The sequence below is a fragment of the Hyla sarda genome, chromosome 1 (assembly GCF_029499605.1).
Source record: "Hyla sarda isolate aHylSar1 chromosome 1, aHylSar1.hap1, whole genome shotgun sequence".
In the NCBI taxonomy this organism is placed as follows: Eukaryota; Metazoa; Chordata; class Amphibia; order Anura; family Hylidae; genus Hyla; species Hyla sarda.
Genome location: NC_079189.1, coordinates 229,061,245 through 229,080,759, shown reverse-complemented (window position 1 = coordinate 229,080,759; position 19,515 = coordinate 229,061,245). Strand labels below are relative to the sequence as shown.

At 45.4% G+C, this 19,515-nt stretch overlaps 1 protein-coding gene across 6 annotated transcripts in view; it reads right to left on the bottom strand.

Moving 5' to 3' along the window:
* LOC130365708 (signal-transducing adaptor protein 1-like) overlaps positions 1-19,515 on the bottom strand; it is a 219,909-nt gene that overhangs the window by 82,566 nt on the left and 117,828 nt on the right. For all 6 annotated transcript variants that reach the window (XR_008891898.1, XM_056568891.1, XM_056568889.1 and 3 more), the window contains one exon: positions 475-543. Coding sequence is in view for 5 of the 6 variants with exons in the window: in XM_056568891.1 (XP_056424866.1) it covers positions 475-543 (69 nt within the window). In the remaining variant the exon portion in view is untranslated. The remainder of the gene's footprint in view (positions 1-474; positions 544-19,515) is intronic.

The window sequence follows — 19,515 nt, the reverse complement described above, 5'->3', positions numbered from 1 at the left end:
TATATCCTTTTATTCCCTTTGTTTGTTTGTAACACGTGTTGGGGTATTTTATATACTGATATTTTATTTGGACTATACATTAAAAGTTAAGTTTTATACATATGCTACAGTGAATTCTCTTCTCAATAGATATGCTGGGCCAAAATTTTAATCCGAATAAAACAACCCCTGCTTTTTATTTGCCATATATTTATTTAACATATTAATAAAACATATTGTTTGGGTTCACAAACAGTATTTTGGTCAGTATTTTTGCCAAAACCAGGAGTGGAGCTGACACACAGAAAAACTGTAATTTTAGGATTTGCAGCATTTTCAGTGTTTTGAACCCCCTCCTGTTTTTTCATAAAAATACTGGCTAAAATCCTATGTAGGGCGAACCTTATAGTCAATCTAATTCTACCAATTAAATTACTAGAATTATGTAATCTGTTTCAGTCATCAGTATGCCTTGTACAAACACATACACATTACCTTTTCTTGTTTTTTGTCACCGTAGAGGAATAGTTTTGTTCCTCGCAGTTCAGTCCAGTACTTGACTTCCTAAATAAAAAATAAATGGTTTTATATTATTTTTTTATAATATTATTAATTATATCAATTTTATTTTTTCTTTTATATTAAACATTGGTGAAAAGTTAGTTAAATTACTAGGCAAAAAGACAAAGATGTATCAACTAGTGTTCTAGTAAATACAAAAAGTAAAAAAAACTGTCCCAATGCAATATTTATAAAGACCCTTCATCATTTTCTCTGACACATACCATACATTTAGGAAAGTGGGCAGGCATTTAGTGTTGCCCAATGTGTTATTAAACATTCTTTTTTAAAGCGGTACTCCGCTGCCTAGTGCTTATTTCACCAACTTTTTACCTCTTACTTGATGACTTCACATAACAACCCTGTACTGTATGCGCCTTATCCATTAGCGTTGTCGTTCCCTGAGTTGACGTTCTGTCTGGCTCACGTTGTTGCTTATTTCCTGTTGTTCGGTCCGTGAAAACTACCATTCCCCTAATACTTTACGGCCTGATTATGCGCTTAGGTGCCACCTATTTTTCCTTGTTATTCTGCCCATCCTTTTTTTTGTTCACGCCTATGTGCATGCCCCCTTTTTTTTTTTTTTTCGCCCATAGGCGTCCTAGCTTCCGCCCATTGTTTCTTCTTTCCACGCCCATTATGTTCCATCATTCGATAGAGAAATGTGCGTCTGCGCATTCCTACGCTGCCAGCGTAGTGCTAACGGAGAATACGTTAGTAGCGTAGCCATGCGCATGCGCAGTTCTCCTTCCAGTTCAGGGCTTACGTTCCTAGCGTAGCCCTGCGCATGCCCAGTTGTCCTTACAGCTCAGGGCTACGCTACTAACGTAAGCCCTTATCTGTAAGGACTACTGCGCATGAACAGACATGCGCACTACGCGCCGAAGACGACTCTCAAAATATACATGACGCATGCTCCTGGTGCAAAGGACGATTGGACCAGGTTAGGACGCTCACACAAGGGGCGGCAAAGAATTCCCACACAATTTCAAAGAATGAATATTCAAGAAGTGGGCCGGCTTGAATACGGACACGGGAGGAGGGAAATGCGGACGTCAATGCTGACACTGCAGGGCGGGCTGACAACAACATGGCCGCAAACGTTGTCAGCAGTCACCAAGCACCAAAAAACTACACTACTTTCTGCACATAGGAACAGTAAGTATAAAGGAAATAATATGCATTATTGACACAGCAAGCATATTAGAGAGTTAAACAACTTTACACAATGGGCATATGTATTGACAAAGTCATAGCAGCGGAGTACCCCTTTAAGTTTGTGTGCACCCTTGTTGAATAAACAAACAGACATAGCCCTGGGGGAAAACAGGGGCTGTGTTGTACAGGAGGTGGTAATAATGACCTGTCAGATCGTATACAAAAGTAAGGCCGGGTTGTTTGGCAGCACAGTGTGTTGCATTGAATTGTTGAATTAGTGCTCTACTAGTACTGCCTGTGGCAGGCTGTATTAATAGTTCTGTTATGGCAGCCACGTAGGCTTTTAGAAGCCCTCAGGCTGCCATGAGAGCTGACCATCACCATGAGATTGTATTGTAAGGAAGCCATCACCTGTCAAATAACTGATTAACTGCTCAAAAAATGCAGCAAAAATCCTAATTTTTTACATATGGGTTTACACACAGTATTTTAATGCATTTTTGATGTGGTTTTTGTCCATTTTTATGCCTTTAATATAATATACTTATTTTTATTGTGTGATATTATATTGCATTAAAAATAACCAGAAACAGATACATGCCAAGTTCATTAACCTTCCCTCCCTATTTCAATATGCAGGAGAAAAAGGGGAAGAAAAGAAAAAAAAAGGAAAGTTATGAATTATGATTAGGGTTCTGCAGTGCAAAAGCCAGAAGCAGCGAGATACATACATTCACGAAGCTGTGCAAAATTACATGGACAGTGTGTTCTGTGTGATTTTATTTTTAATGTAAGATTTTGTATTTTCATGCATATTTCATTAATGAAAAAAATATTTTTTTTTCCATATATTGTGTGCACGGACAACCACTTTCCCATAGACTAACATAGAGCACATATATCACAAAAATACAGATGCAAATTACAGACACATTTGTACGATGAAATAAGCCTGATAATACACTGTGTGAACCTAGCCTTAGGATCCTTTCACACTACTTATTTTCCGACTGCAAATCAACCTGATCATGTGTTTTCACTCTTCGGCTATGTTCACAGGGAAGAATATCCACAATTCCGCACAAATTCTGTTCAGCAAGCTTTGCTAAACGGAATTTCTGCTGAATTGTGAATATTGCGGTGGAAATGCAGCCAGGGCTGGTGCAAGGATTTTTGCCACCCTAGGCGAAAGCTAATTTTGCTGCCCCATTGACCCCTCCCCATTGACCCCGCCCATTGGCCCTGCCTATTGACATGCCCCACCTTACTACGGTGGTGGCACACTGTAACAAACCCCTTCCTCATGTAATCACCTTAATACTTGGGTGACACACTGTAACAAACCTCCTCCTCATGTAATCTCCTAACTACTGGGGTGACACACTGCAACAAACCCCCTCCTTATGTAGTCTCCTTACTACTGGGGCGACACACTGTAATACAAAGAGGGATTAGATACACATTTTAGCAAGCAGTATCACACATAGAGGGATTAGATACACAGCTCAGCAGACAGATCACACATGGGGGGGGGGGGTTAGGTACAGAGGCTCAGCAAACAGTATCACACATGAGAGGATTAGATACACAGCTCAGCAGACAGATCACACATGGGAGATTAGATACAGGGGCACAAGAAACAGTATCACACATGGGGGGATTAGATACACAGTTCAACAGACAGATAACACATGGGGATTAGATACAGGGGCACAGTAAAAAGTATTACACATAGGGGATTAGATACATAACTCATCAGACAGATTACACATGGGGGAATTAGATACAGGGTCTCAGCACACAGTATCACACACTGGGGGATTAGGTACACAGCTCAGCATACAGATCACACATGACAGGAGTCTCACCAGGTCAGTGTCTCTTCCATTTCTCTGGTGGCTCTGAGGTCAGAAATGTCCGATACTTGTGACTGAACTTTCCCCCTGGTTTCACAGGTGGAGCGCAGTGGCAGAAACTTCAGGGGAGGGAGCAGCGCTCCTCCACCAGGATAAAGTAACCAGAAAAGCTACAATAATGTGGGGGTACAGTGGATCTATCAGCGCTTCTCAAGATAATGTGGAGCGGGAGGTGGGTGTACAGTGGAGCTCACACAGCGCTCCTCCAGCAACATGAGTGGCAGGGGAGGGGATTGCACTAGGTGGGCTGCGCTAGGTGGTCATAAAGCTAACTGATTGTGTTTGCTGCCACAAGCAAAGAGGCGCCCCTTCAGGGGCCTCCCTAGGCGGTTGCCTACTTCCCCTATAGGCAGAGCCGGCCCTGAATGCAGCAGCATTTCTGTGTGCTTAAAACACAGAATTCTGCCGGAATTCAAAGCCCCAATGAGTTCAATGGGATTCCACCCACAATTCTGCAAAATAGATAGGTCGCAGTGGAATATTCGTTGCAGAAATTCTGTTGTGTGAATGGGACAGCGGAATCTTATTAAACATAATAGGGGAGATTTATCAAAACCTGTGCAAAGGAAAAATTGCCCATAGCAACCAATCAGATTACTTTAATTTTATAGAAACCTTGTTAAAAATGAAAGAAGTGAGCTGGTTTGTTGCTATGGGAAACTGTGCAACATTTCCCCAATGTGGTTAAAATTTTGGCGGAATTTTTGGCGGAATTCCACACAGAATTTTCGCTGTGTGAACATAGCCTTAGAGTACATTCACACGTGCGTATTTTGTTGCATATTTTGCTGTAGATTTTCTGTTGCTGATTTTTCTATGTATTGATTTGAATGGGTAGGTAAATCTGCCGCATAAATATGTATGTATGACCATACCCTTAATAGCCAAACTATTTAGCAAGAGCGCTTCCTGCACAATTCTGCAGCTTGTAATGAATAGGCACAATGGACACACAATTTAGCAAGTAAACAGCAAATCTGCACAGCCATTAGAAGATCAATAGAAAAATGCGTGGAGCAGCATGTCCACATAGTTTTCAATAGTATGAAAGCCGCATGTTGGCCTTTTCAGCTCTGCACCAAAAGACTCTGCACTAACTCTTACATCTAAATGGGGTCTACACGACTGATCCATATCAATAACTTAATCATATTTTTATCAATCCTCTTAATAACTTTATCCCCATCTGTATCATCAATTAGAAAAGGGTTCAGTCTATCTTAAAGATTCTTTGCATAGTCTTACTTTCCATTACATCATACTTTCATCAAAACATAGGTCCTGATTTATCTGTCAGAAAAGAACTGGAGAGATTGTCCCTTAACAACCAATCACAGTTCAGCTTTTTTGTCTTAAACTGTGGTAGAGAGTGAAAGTGAAAGCGGAGCTGTGAGTGGTTGTTTAAGGAAAAATCTCTCCAGTTTTTCTCTAATTTCTATTTCTATGGTGAATAATAAATTGACTGAACTGGTATAAGCAATTCAAAGAAACAGCCTTAACACCCCAATATACAGTATACTCCTATTTTAGATATATTGATCAGAGTGATTAAAATGTTTGACACAGGATCTCTATGTTTCCTTTCAGAAAGTATTGTCCTAACTCTGCTTGTCTTTCACCCACTGCCTGTCATTTGTAGTATATTTAAGCCATCCTGCTGACCAGTACGATTGGATCCTTTCATCTCATGGTGAGTTGCCATTTTGTATTCTTGCTTTTAACACACGACCGCATATGGCAGGTATATGTGTTTAGCTCCTCCCAGCCGTATGCAGTGCCGTATAGGGAAAAACATGATGTGAACCAAGCCTAAGCCATAATGCTTAGAATTAGAATCTTGAATTAGAATCTCACAGTCGGAGAGTCCTTTAGGTGCTTTTTTGCAAACTCCAGTCATGTATTCATGTGTATTTACTGAGGAGAGGGTTCTTTCTTGCCTTTAAGCCATGAAGCCCAGATGGAGTGGAGTGCTCCAATGATGGTTGACCTTCTGGAAGTTTCTACCATCTGCACATAGGATCTTTGAACTCTCTTACAAAGGACCTTTTCCCTCCAATTACTTAGTTTTGTGGGGTGCCCATTTATTTCATTTAAGAATTATGGAGGGCACTGCGCTCTTGGGAACATTCAGATCTGTGCCTCCACATAATCCTGTCTCTAAAATCTACAGGCTTTAAAGGAGTTCTCCACTGTCTTAACCTACTTTTGGCAGTTAGTTAGCTCTGTGGCTATATGTTATTATGGCTTTTTTTCATGTTGCTAACGGTTCTGTATGTGGTGTTTTACTTACCTTTTTTCCAGACCCGGAAGCTGGTTTCTTCATTTGCTTCCTGCCTTGCCTCGACCACTTTTTTTCTTTTCTTCCGCTGCCATCTTGCCACCGGGACGTCAACGTGGAGGGTGGTGTGTTGGAGGCCGGCCTGCCCCTCGCTCCGTACGTGCCCGCCTCCCGCACGACGGAATGCTCTGTCGTCATCAGCGCGCACCCTCTTTACTTTCAGCTTCTTCTAAGCTGAATGCGGATTGGGCGGCTTTCGGCGAATCGGATGCCGTGTTGGGCGCATGCGCAGTTGTTAACCCTAACCTGGCCAGAGGTGAGTCCCGGAGCGCTGGACAGCTCCTGAAGGTTTGCTATGGCAGTGTTTCCCAACCAGGGTGCCTCCAGCGGTTGCGAAACTACAACTCCCAGCATGCCCAGACACCCGAAGGCTGCTGCCAGCGCTACGGGACTCACCTCTGGCCAGGTTAGGGTTAACAATCCTCCAGCATGTCAGGCCTGATGCTGACATCACTATGGCACATGCGCAGAGGATCCTCCGGAGTGAGGACCAACTGCGCATGCGCCCATCACGGCATCCGATTCGCCGAAAGCAGCCCAATCTGCATTCAGCTTAGAAGAAGCTGAAAGTAAGGAGGGTGCGCGCTGATGACGACAGAGGATTCCGTCGCGCGGGAGGTGGGCACGTACGGAGCGAGGGGCAGGCCGGCCTCCAACACACCACCCTCCATGGTGACGTCCCGGTGGCAAGATGGCGGCGGAAGAAAAGAAAAAAAGTGGTCGAGGCAAGGCAGGAAGCAAATGAAAAAAACAGCTTCCAGGTCTGGAAAAAAGGTAAGTAAAACGCCACATACAGAACCATTAGCAACATGAAAAAAAGCCATAATAACATATAGCCACAGAGCTAACTAACTGCCAAAAGTAGGTTAAGGTAGTGGAGAACCCCTTCAATATGCATTGCCAGCTGTGAAACCTTATATAGCCAGGGCTGTGCCTTTCCAAATCCTGTCCAATCATCTGAATTTACCACAGGTGACTCCAAAAAAACTGTTGAAACATCTCAGAGATGATCAAGATAAATTTCCTTTTAATAAATCTGCCAAAATGCCAAAATCTGCAGATTGATGGGGGAGAAACATTTTTTTTTTTCCATTTTAGCATCATCACAAACATTTGAAAAAAGTAAAAGGGTCTGAAGACTTCACAAATACATTATATTAGCAGTAACTGTATATGCTGCAAAGTTTCAAAAAACGAGAACATACGCTGTATTAAGTGGCACTTTTCAACCATGCAAACTGAAGATGATGGTGAAAGAATTGTAAATAGAGCTTAAATCGAAACTATCATTAACCCCTTCCTGCAGAATGCCTTATATAAACGGCGTGTTAAGGAAGCCCTGGAGGGGATAGAATAGGACCAGAGGGGCACATGACAGAGGGATTATGCCAGGAAGGGGTTAAATGGCCGGGGTATCAGCAGGTTAGGCCGGAAGGGGTTAAATGGCCGGGGTTGCAGCAGAGTAGGCAGGAGGGGGTTAAATGGGTAGGGGAGGAGTCAGGATAGGGGAGGAGTCAAGAAGGGGTTAAGGGCCGGGGTTAGTGGGTGGGCCTTCAGTCAGCACGTGGCCAGCTGAACGTTGGTGAAGAGCTCCCTACCCTACATGGCATCCCTGGAGGAGATTCTGCGGAGGGTTATGGATGAGGCCCTCCAGCGGGGTCCTGGGTGGCTGGAGGCTCAGTTCTCATCCCTGACTGCTCCTGTACCGCTTCTGGCTGCGGAGCCCAGGCCCCAGTCCAGCGTAAGTAAGTCCTTCCCCGGCCCTGCTGGTCACCAGGCCGGTGTGTCTGGAGGTAGGCAGCCTGGGGGGACTTCCGCCGACGGCTCTGCTGAAAGTGCTGGATGTACAGCCCCTGGGCCCTCGGGTGGAGCGGGGTTCTGGTAGGGCCTGCTCCCAGGTGATCTTCTACACATGCTCAGGCATCCTCCGCCCCTCAATCGGGGGGGGGGGAGGGGCGGGATCTTGCAGGCCTGGTGGTTACCCAGGCCATGATACATAATCCCCCTGCTGTCTCCTCTTCTCGTGGGGGCCGGCGGGCCCGACAGGTGGATGCTCCAGCTGTTGCCGACGGTGGAGAGGAGATCAGCCCTGCCCCTAGTGAGGAGAACGACAATGACCTGTGGCTTGTTGAGGATCCTGCTTCATTCCTGGACCAGATGTCCAGATGTCGTCACTGAGCTACACCTCTTCTGGTGGGACTCATGCTGGACCTGCTGCTGTACCTGCGAGGTTCCCCTCTGCTGCTGTCAGCAAGAGTCAAGTGGTGGAGGTCCGCAGTCGCCCGGATGTTGGAGCTACGGCTGCTGGTTTTGTGTCGGTGAGGTCGGGTGTTTCTGTCAAGGCAAGGAGCAGCAGGGAGAGATTGAGCAGAAGAGGGGCGACGCCAGTACGGGTGGAAAGGATGGAGCCTTTTCTCACCCTTTACCCAAATAGGGCGGCAGTGGAGCTGTTGCAGGGTGGGTTTGTGGACAGTTTTCGTATTCCATTTTCGGGGTTGGCCCAGCGGGGGGCATGGCGCGGAATCTGGTCTCGGCGCTGGCTCGCCTGGAATTGGTGGAGGGGAAACTGCAGGATGGCAGTGCTGTTTGCGTTTTCTCCTTTAGAGGGGTTGCGAGTGTTGCCGTTGGGTCTGGTGCCCAAGAAGGAGCCCAATAAATTCCGCCTCATTCACCACCTCTCCGACCCGGTTGGCGGGTCTGTGAATGATGGAATTGACCTGGCACTTTGTGGCGTCTCTTACACCTCATTTGATGCTGCCCTGGTGTGGGTGCGGCGGTACGGGCGGGGGGCTCTTTTGGCGAAAATGGATATTAAGGCGGCCTTCCGTTTGTTGCCGATACATGTGGACAGTTTTTTGTTCTTGGGGTGTTGTTTGGGGTAGCGTTTTTTTGTGGACCTCTGTCTGCCGATGGGGTGTTCCATTTCCTGTGCGTACTTTGAACAGTTCTGTACCTTCCTGGAGTGGGTCGTGTGGCGGGAGTCTCAGTTAGACTCCTTCTTGCATTACTTTGATGTTTCTGAGCCCGGCAGGGTCGTGGGTGTGCGCTGTTGTGTTGCAGGTGATGGAGCTGGTGGTGGTTTGGTTCGGCGGCCCGTTGGTGCCCGAGAAGATGGAGGGGCCAGCTACATTGGTTAAGTTTTTGGGTATCGTTATTGACAAATTGGCCATGGAGTGCCGGCTGCCTGAGGACAAATTGGGCAAGCTCCAGGAGGAAGAGGCGAGGGTATGCAGGGTTCGCAAATTGCGTTTGTGGGAGGTTCAGTCTTTACTGAGCCGTCTCAATTTTGCTTGCCGGATCACGCCTATGGGTAGGGTTTTTTGCCGTCATTTGGCTGCAGCTACCACGGGGGTCCACCAACCAAATCATTTTGTGCATCTCTCGGCGGGCTTGAGGGTGGATTTGGGGGTATGGCAGGAATTTTTGTGCCGGTACAACGGGCGGGCGGTGGTGACGGAGGCACTGGTCTCTAGTCGGGACTTGGAGCTGTTCACCGATGCGGCTGGTGGCTGCGGTTTTGGGGTGTACTTGCAGGGTCAGTGGTGCATTGAGCCATTGCTGGAGGCTTGGAGGGAAGTGGGGTTTATTCCGAACCTGGCCTTACTGGAATTGTTTCCGATTGTGGTGGCAGTGAAAGTGTGGGGGGAGTTGTTGCAATCGGAAGGTTTGCTTCCATTGTGATAATATGGGGGTTGTGTTGGCCATTAACAATCAGATGGCGAACTCTCCGCCGGTGGTTTACATTGCTGCGCCACTTGTGTTGTGGGTGCTGGAGCTCAATTCGCATGTAGTTGCTTTGCATGTACAGGGGGTGTCTAATTCCGTGGCTGGGCCTGGTTTGTCAGTCGGTGAGCCGGGCCACCTGGGAGTCCTATTGTCGGTGGTGGGCTGATTGGGAGCAGTTGGTTGGGCAGTTATCCATTACGGGCACTTCTTCAGATTGGGAGGCGGCTCTTTTGTTCTATGTGGGCAGGGCCTTTTGTGAGGGGGCATCCCCGTCGGGATGGTGGCTTTGGCCTTCTGGTTTAAGGCCGGATGTGACTAAGGCGTTTTTGGTTCGTCAGGTGCTAAGGGGTTTTCGGAAGGGGGCGGTTTCCCGGGACAAGAGGAGGCCAGTGACTTTCCTCTTCTGACGCGTTCCGGTGTTTTGTTGGCTGGGGTGTGTTTTTCTGATTACAAGTTGCGCTTATTTCATTTGGCATTTGCGCTGGCATTGTTTGGGGTATTCCAGATTTTGGAACTGGTGGCCCACAGTCGGAGTCGGGTGGGGGGGGGGGTTACTTTTTTCAGACATTACTGACATTACTAGCAGATGGGGCTTTACAGTGTTTCCTTCGGCATCAATTGGATCAATTGGGCCGGGGGGGCGGTGGTGTGCTTGGCGCCATTGCGGAGATCGGAGATGTGCCCTTTGAGTGGTTATAATGCATTTTTGGAGGTTCGGGTGGGGGTGGTGGGCCCCCTCTTGGTTCATGCAGACGGGGGATTTTTATCTCGTGTTCAGTTTGTGGGGGTGTTTCGTAAATGTCTATTGGAGGCTGGGTGTGCTGCAGGGGAATACAGCTCCCATTCCTTTCGCATTGGAGCGGCTACCGAGGCATCTTGGTGGGGCCTGGGGCCGAAGGTGATTAAGCGCATTGGGCAGTGGGAGTCGGAGCTTTTTAAAGTTTATGTCCATTCTCATTTGTTATAATGGTCTTTGTTTTTCTCTCCGGGGGGTGAGTTTTGACTGTATTTTCTTGTTTTCTTTGTCGTTTCAGGTGGACACCCCGGATTGATCTGGATCATTGGGCATTCTTATGTTGTGAGGGGTGGTGTGAGGGCTGGAGTGCGGCCGACTGGTAGACAGTTGGGCTTGACTAGTTCGGAGGGGAAGGTACATTGGTTGGGGAAGAGCGGGATGAAGTGGTCGGAGCTGTTGGCTAGGGTGCAGTTTTTCGTCCCGTTGGATAGGTCCCCAGATGTGCTGGTCATTCATTTGGGGGGGGGGAATGACTCGTTGTGTGGTCGGAGAGGGTGGCACGGAGGAAGTGGAGGCAGGCTTGTTCAGTTGTGGCTTGAATAAAGCTCGGATCAAGGTGAACAAGGTAATGGGCAAGTTCGCCGCAGGTTTTTTTTTATTTCTAGTGGCGCTAAAGTTTTGCTGTTTGGTTCAGTTTTTCCGTAGTTACAAAATATATATATATATATATATATATATATATATATATATTAGTTATTAGTGACATATTATAGTACTAGTGGTGCTGTTACAGTTTCTGTTTTATTTTTTTAATCTATACTGGTCTCACCGCGAGCTTAGTTCTAGGGATTCAGGACAGCGGTGACAGTTTGCCACTGTTTTGTTGATTGTAGCGCGGTTACATTTTGGTTGTTTGTTTCCGTAAAGAAAAAAAATTCTTAAAAAAAAAATATATATAGTTCTACTTTTGGTTCATCAGAGACACTGTTTTTCGGAACTTAATAATGTTATCCATTATATAAAAAATATGTCAAGGCGTCACATGTACAACACTGAGGAGGTATATGCCTTCTTGGCATCTTCCTCAGGTTCAGACAGCGGTGAATTGCTATATTTGCCCCCTTCTTCTTCCTCCTCTTCTACTGATTCTGATGAGGAACCTCCCCACCAGGCATAGTACTGAGCCAGGTCCCAGTACCCGTACTGAACCAGGTCCTAGTGCCAATTCTGAGTCGGCACGGCTTCTAGCTTTATACCCCATTGGCCTGAGTTTGTGGCCACTGCAGGCATTAGTGTTAACACCACACGGTTAAAAGAAGATGATTTTTTTCAGGTCTTCTTTTCAGAAGAGTTGATTAGCATGATAGTGGAGGAAACCAACAGGAATGGCGAGAAATTCATTGCGGCCAATCTACAGGCATATCATGCCAGGCCTTACCAGTGGATGCCAACCAATCCACTAGAGCTAAAAAAAAAAAAAATGTTTGCCCTTTTGTTAAACATGGGCATAATTAAAAAGCCCCCAATTCCCTCTTATTGGAGTAATGATATGATTTACCATACTCCATTGTACCGTTCTGTCATGCTAAGGGTTCGGTTTGAAGTCCTCCTCAAATTTCTACACTATGCTAATAATGAAAATTGCCCCCCCCCCCCCAGTGATCCTAATTTCGATCGCATATATAAAATTCGGCCCCTTGTTAACTATTTAAACCAAACATTTTCTGAAGTGTACACCCCAGAAAAAGAGATTGCAGTGGTCGAGTCTCTTGTGCACTTCAAGGGAAGGTTGCACTTTAGGCAATACCTGCCTAGCAAACGGGCCAGGTATGGGGTAAAACTTTATAAATTGTGCAAGAGTGCAACAGGCTAAATGCACAAATTTAGAGTCTATGACGGGAAAGATTCAAAAATAGATCCCCCAGAATGTCCCCCTGTACTAAAAACAGGAAAAATAGCATGGAATCTAGTTCACCACCTGCTAGATCAAGGGTATAATATCTACCTTGATAATTTTTATACCAGCGTCCCATTACTACAATGCCTGCTTGCCAAGGGTACTATGACCTGTGGTACCTTTAGGCAAAACGAAAGGGATCTGCCTAAAATTGTACACCAAAAATTGAAGAAGGGGAAAGCAAGGCTGCGTGCAAGGATAACATGATGCTTGTCAAGTACAGGGACAAGTGTGATGTCCTTGTACTAACCACCATACACCCAGACAGATCCACCCCTGTCCAAGTCTGTGGTACCACAGATAGAGCCCCTAAACCTGTGTGTCCCCAGGACTATAATAAGTTTATGGGAGGGGTGGATCTGTCTGATCAGGTCTTGCAGCCGTACACTGCCCTTCGCAAACATGGTATAAGAAATTGGCTCTGCACCTCCTCCAAATTGCCCTGTACAATGCATTTGTGCTATACAAACGTGCGTGCAGGAAATACAGGGACATTCCTGCAATTTCAGGAAGATGTTATCAAGGCCTTTTTGTTTGGGGATCAGGAAGGGGAGGGAAGCAGCGCCACAGGATAAAAAAGCAGAATAGTACCAGGGCCAAATTTTCCTGGAGCAGCTCCCCGTAGAGAATCGGGGAGTAGGCAACAGAAAAAGTGTTGGGTGTTCTCCAAGTGTGGCATTAGAGAAGACACCATGTAACACTCACGTTTCAGCAGATAGGAGCACAGGTGGATGTGGATCCACTGGACCTGTGAGGCAGACGACACGGATCGTGCCAGGGAGCGGAGTCTAAGGTGCTGCTGGTTTTCACCAGAGTCCACGGCAAAGCGGGACGGACTTGCTGCGGCATGCGGCACCCAGGTCGCTACCCCTGTCACGGCTTGACCACACAAGCGGCTGAGGAATACGAGGCACAGGTAGTATACGGCAACTCGTGGTAAGGATAGCAGAAGGTCAGGGCAGGCGGCACAGTAGCGTAGTCAGAAACGTAGCAAGTGGTCAGTAGGCAGGCAGCAAAGGAGCAAGGTCAGGTCACGGAGCAAAGGGTATGATACACGGCAATACACAGGAACTCCTTCTCTCAGGCACTAGGGCAACAACGATCTGGCAGGGAAGTGTGGGAGGAGGAGGAATTGATTAACTGAGCCACGGGTGATTATTTAATTAATGGGCGCACTGCCCCTTTAAATCTGAGAGCGCGCATGCCCTAGGGGATGGGGACACGCGCGCCGGAGGCAGGAGGAGCACTGGGTGAGTGACGGGCTGGCATTTGCATGTGGGCGCGTCCAGCAATGCGAATCCCAGGCCCAAATATTGGTGCTAAAAGTGCAAAATATGCATCCAAATTTGAAATTTCATTTTAACTGCTTAGTTCTACAAGCTTTCCTATAAACACCTGTAGGGTCAAAATACTCACTACAACCCTAAATGGATTCTATATGGGTTGTAGTTTCCTAAATTGAGTGCAAAGTGGGGGGTTCCCACTGTTCTGGCACCATAGGGGCTTCCTAAATCAGACATGCTTCCCAAAAACCTTTTCTGCAAAATTCTCTCTCCAAAAGCCAAATTTTGCTCCTTCTGAGTCCTGTAGTGGACCCGCAGAGCACTTTACCTCTACATATGGGATATTTTCCTACTCAGAAGAAATGGGGTTACAAATTTTGGGGATTTTTTCTCCTATAAGCCTTTGTGAAAATACAAAATTTGGGGTAACACCAGCTATTTAGTGTAAAAAAAAAAAAAACACATTTTTTATTTAAACCTCACAGTTTAACGAAATGTTGTGAACCACCTGTAGGGAGTTAAGGCCCACTGTACCCCTTGCCACCTGTACACCTTGTGGTGTAGTTTCCAAAAGAGTATGCCATGTTGGGGGTTCCCGCTGTTCTGGCACCAAAAATGCGACAAGCCCCCCAAAACCATTTCAGCAAAATTCCCTCTCCAGAAGCCAAATTTTGCTCCTTCCCTTCTGAGACCTGTAGTTCGCCAGCAGAGCATTTAAAATCCACATATTTCCTCACTAGAGAGAAATTAGACTACAAATTTTGGAGTGATTTTTCTCCTAACATCAGCAATTTAGTGTAAAATTTTTATTTTCAATTAAACCTCAAACCTTAACGAAATGTTGTGAAACACCTGTGGGGAGTTAGGGCCCACAGTGCCCTTGTTATATTCCTTGAGGGGTGTAGTTTCCAAAATAGAGTGTCATGTTTGGGATTTCCGCTGTTCTGGCACCATAGGGGCTTCCTAAATGCGACATGCCCCCAAAAACCATTTCAGCATAATGTTGCTCCTTCCTTTCTGAACCATGTAGTTCACCCGCAGAGCATTTTCCGTCCACATATGAGGTAATACAAATTTTGTGGGCTTTTCCTTTTGTTACCCCTTGTAAAAAAGAAAAAAATGGGGATACAATAACATGTCAATGTTAAAAATTTAGATTTTGAGTTTTCTCCTCCACATTGCAGCTATTCCTGTGAAACATCTAAAGGGTTAGCAAACTTACTGAATGTCATTTTGAATACTGTGAGGTGTTAAGTTTTTATAATGGGTTAATTTATGAGGGAGTTATAACTTAAAGTCCCTAAAATTCACTTCAAAACTGAACTGGTCCCTGAAAACTTCAGATTTCGAAATTTTCTTGAAAATCTTGAAAATTGCTGCTAAACTTCGAAACCCTCTAATGTCTTCAAGAAGTAAAAACATGCCAACTTTATGATGCCAACATAAAGTAGACATATTGTATATATAAATCAATATATCATTTATTTGGTATGTCCATTTTCCTTACAGGCAGAGAGTTTCAAATTTAGAAAAATGTTACATTTTTAAATTTTTCATGAAACTATGGAATTTTTCAGAAAGAAATGATGCAAGTATTGACGAAAATACATAAAGTAGAATATGTCACATAAAGTAGAGCATGTCACTAAAAACAATCTCAGAATCAATATGATACGTAAAAGCATCCCGGGGTTATCAATGCATATAGTGACACAGGTCACATTTGCAAAAAATGGCTCAATCCTTAACCCCTTAAGGAGGCAGGGCGGATGCATCCGCCCCTGTTTCCGAGTCCTTAAGGACTCAGGGCGTATGGATATGCCCTGCGTTCTTCTGGCCCCTGCCGCTCGCCAGGCAGGACCGGACCGGGAAGCCTGCTGATATCGTTCAGCAGGCATCCAGGCATATCGCCCAGGAAGGTCCTGAGGTCCCCCCATATCGGCGATCGCCGCAAATTCCGCGTCAATTCAGACGTGCGATTTGCGGTTATTCCAGGTCAGTCGGGTCTCTGGTGACCCGGAAAAAAAGGGTGAATGGGGCTGTCCGAGACAGCCCCATTCACCCTTAATCAGCAGGAGTGCAGTGGCACGGGTGCCGCCTTGCGATCACGTGATTGATCGGTCGGAACGATCAATCAATCACGGACCTGCTGGGGACGGCGATCGGAGCGGAGATTGGCGTCGGCGGGGGTCTCCTAACTTGCCCTGGTCCGGCGGGGGTCCTCTCAGGATCGGTGGCGGCGACAGGAGCAGCAGGATCGGCTGCAGCAGCGGCGGCGTCCCGGGGCAGGATACAGCAGGAGGTAAGGCCTCTTCACTTCCTGCTGTTGCTTAGCAACAACTCTCAGGATGCAAAGCCAAAGGGCATGCTGGGAGTTGTAGTTTTGCAACAGGTGGAGTTCCAACTACAACTCCCAGCATGCCCTTTGCTAGTCTATGCATGCTGGGGGTTGTAGTTATGCAACGGCTGGAGGCACTTTTTTTCTATGGAAAAAGTGTGCATCCAGTTGTTCATAACTACAACTCCCAGCATGCAAAGACTACCAAAGGGTATGCTGGGAGTTGTAGCAGTGTGCTTCCAGCTGTTGCAAAATACAACTCTCAGCATACCCTTCAGCTGTCAATTCATGCTGATTGTTGCAGTTTTGCAACAGCTGGAGACACATTGGTTGTGAAACAGTTTGTTACCTAACTCAGTGTTTTGCAACCAGTGTGCCTCCAGCTGTTGCAAAAAGTGACTGAGAGACTGTACATGCTGGGAGTTCTAGTTTTGCAACAGCTGGAGGCACACTGGCTGCGAAACACTGAGTTAAGTAACAAACTCTCAGTGTTTTGCAACGAATGTGCCTCCAGCTGTTGCATAACTACAACTCCCAGCATGTATGGTCTGTCAGTGCATGCTTGGAGTTGTAGTTTTGCAACAGCTGGAGGTTGCCATGTGAATGTACAGGGTACATTCACATGGGTGGGTTTACAGCGAGTTCTGCTGCAAGTCTGAGATGCGGCAAATTTTCCGCCGCAGCTCAAACTCCCAGCAAAGAAACTCACTGTAAACCTCCGCCCGTGTGAATGTATCCTAAAAACACTACACTACACTACACAAAATGAAAAGTAAAACACTACGTACCCCTACACAGTCCCCCCCCCCCTCAATAAAAAAAATAATAAAAGTCTTGTACGGCACTGTTTCCAAAACGGAGCCTCCAGCTGTTGGAAAACAACAACTCACAGTATTGCCGGACAGCCACTGACTGTCAAGGCATGCTGAGAGTTTTGCAACAGCTGGAGATACCCTGTTTGGGAAACACTGCCGTAGGGTATTTTTGTGGCGGAGTCAAATCCCTAATTTAGTCCTCAAATGCGCATGGCGCTCTCACACTTCGGAGCCCTGTCGTATTTCAAGGAAAGAGTTTAGGGCCACATATGGGGTATCTCCGTACTCTGGAGAAATTGCATTACAAATTTTGGGGGTCTTTTTCTCCTTTTACCCCTTATGAAAAGTAATGTTAGTGTAAAAAAAAAAAAATTTACACTATCATCCTGGTGTTGCCCCATACTTTTAATTTTCACAAGCGGTAAAAGGAAAAAAACAAACAAAATTTGTAACGCAATTTCTCCTGAGTATGGAAATACCCCATATGTGGGCGTAAAGCGATCTGTGGGTGCACAACAAGGCTCAGAAGTGAGAGCGCACCATGTACATTTGAGGCCTAAATTGGTGATTTGCACAGGGGTGGCTGATTTTACAGCGGTTCTGACATAAACCCAAAAACATAAATACCCACATGTGACCCCATTTTGGAAACTACACCCCTCACGGAATGTAACAAGGGGTATAGTGAGCCTTAACACCCCACAGATGTTTGACAAATTTTCGTTAAAGTTGGATGTGAAAATTAAAAAATAAAATTTCACTAAAATGATGGTGTTACCCTACATTTTTAATTTTCACAAGGGAGAATAGGAAAAAAGCCCCACCAAAATTTGTGACCCCATTTCTTCTGAGTAAGAACATGCCCCATATGTGGATGTAAAGTGCTCTGCGGGTGCACTACAATGCTCAGAAGAGAAGGAGCACCATTGGGATTTTGGCAAGAGAAGGTGTCTTCTCTTACATAATGTAATAAGGGGTGCAGTGAGCATTTATACCCCACAGGTGTCTGATTTTTGGAACAGTGGTCCGTGAAAATGAAAAATTGTATTTTTCATTTGCACAGCCCACTGTTCCAAAGATCTGTCAAACGCCAGTGGGCTGTAAATGTTCACTGCACCCCTTATTTAATTCTGTGAGGGGTGTAGTTTCCAAAATGGGGTCACATGTGAGGGGATTCACTGTACTGGCACCACGGGGGGCTTTGTAAACACACATGGCCTCCCACTTCTATTCCAACCAAATTCTCTCACCAAACGCTCAATGGCGCTTCTCCTCTTCTGAGCATTGTAATTCGCCCGCAGAGCACTTTACATCCACATATGGGGTATTTCCATACTCAGAAGAAATGGGGTTACACATTTTGGGAGGCTTTTTCTCCAATTAAATCTGGGGTAACACCAGCATTTTAGTGGAATTATCTAATTTTCATTTTTTTTCATTTTCATGTCCAACTTTGTCAAGCACCTGTGCGGTGTTAAGGCTCACTGTACACCTTGTTACATTCCTTGAGGGGTGTAGTTTCCAAAATAGTATGCCATGTGTTTTTTTTTTTTTTTGCTGTGCTGGCACCATAGGGGCTTCCTAAATGCGACATGTCCCCCAAAAACAATTTCAGCAAAATTTGCTTTCCAAAAGCCAAATGTGACTTCTTCTTTTCTGAGCATTGTAGTGCGCCAGCAGAGCACTTGACGTCCACACATGGGGTATTTCCATACTCAGAAGAGATTGGGTTACAAATTTTGGGTGGCATTTTCTCCTATAACCCCTTGTAAAAATGTAAAATTTGGGGGAAAACCAGCCTTTGAAAAAAAAAAAATGTAATTAATTTACACATCCGACTTTAACGAAAAGTCGTCAAACACCTGCGGGGTGTTAAGGCTCAGCGGACCCCTTGTTACGTTCCTTTGGGGGGTGTAGTTTCCAAAATATTATGCCATGTGGGAGGTTTTCTGCTGTTCTGGCACCATAGGGGCTTCCTAAATGTGACATACCCCCCAAAAACCATTTCAGAAAAACTCACTCTCCAAAATCCCATTGTTGCTCCTTCCCTTCTGAGCCCTCTAGTGCATGCACAGAACACTTCACATACACATATGAGGTATTTCCTTACTCAAGAGAAATTGGGTTACAAATTTTTGGGGGCTTTTTCTCCTTTGTAAAATTTCACACACTTTCTGAATGTCATTTTGAATACTTTGGGGGTTGCCGTTTTTATAATGGGGTCATTTATGGGGTATATCTAATAAGAAGACCCCTCAAATCCACTTCAAAACTGAACTGGTCCCTGAAAAATTCCAATTTTGAAAATTTTGTGGAAAATTGCTGCTGAACTTTGAAGCCCTCTGATGTCTTCCAAAAGTAAAAACATGTCAACGGTATGATGCAAATATAAAGTAGACATATTGTATATGTGAATCAATATATAATTTATTTGCAATATCCATTTCCTTACAAGCAGAGAGTTTCAAAGTTAGAAAAATGCAACATTTTCAAAATGTTCATGAAATTTTGGGATTTTTCACCAAGAAAGGATGCAAGTAACGATGAAAATTTACCACTATCATAAAGTAGAATATGTCACGAAAAAACAATCTCGGAATCGTATAATCGGTAATAGCATCCCAGAGTTATTGATGCATAAAGTGACAGTGGTCAGAATTGCAAAAAAGGGCTGAGTCCTTAAGGTGAAAAAGGGCTAAGTCCTTAAC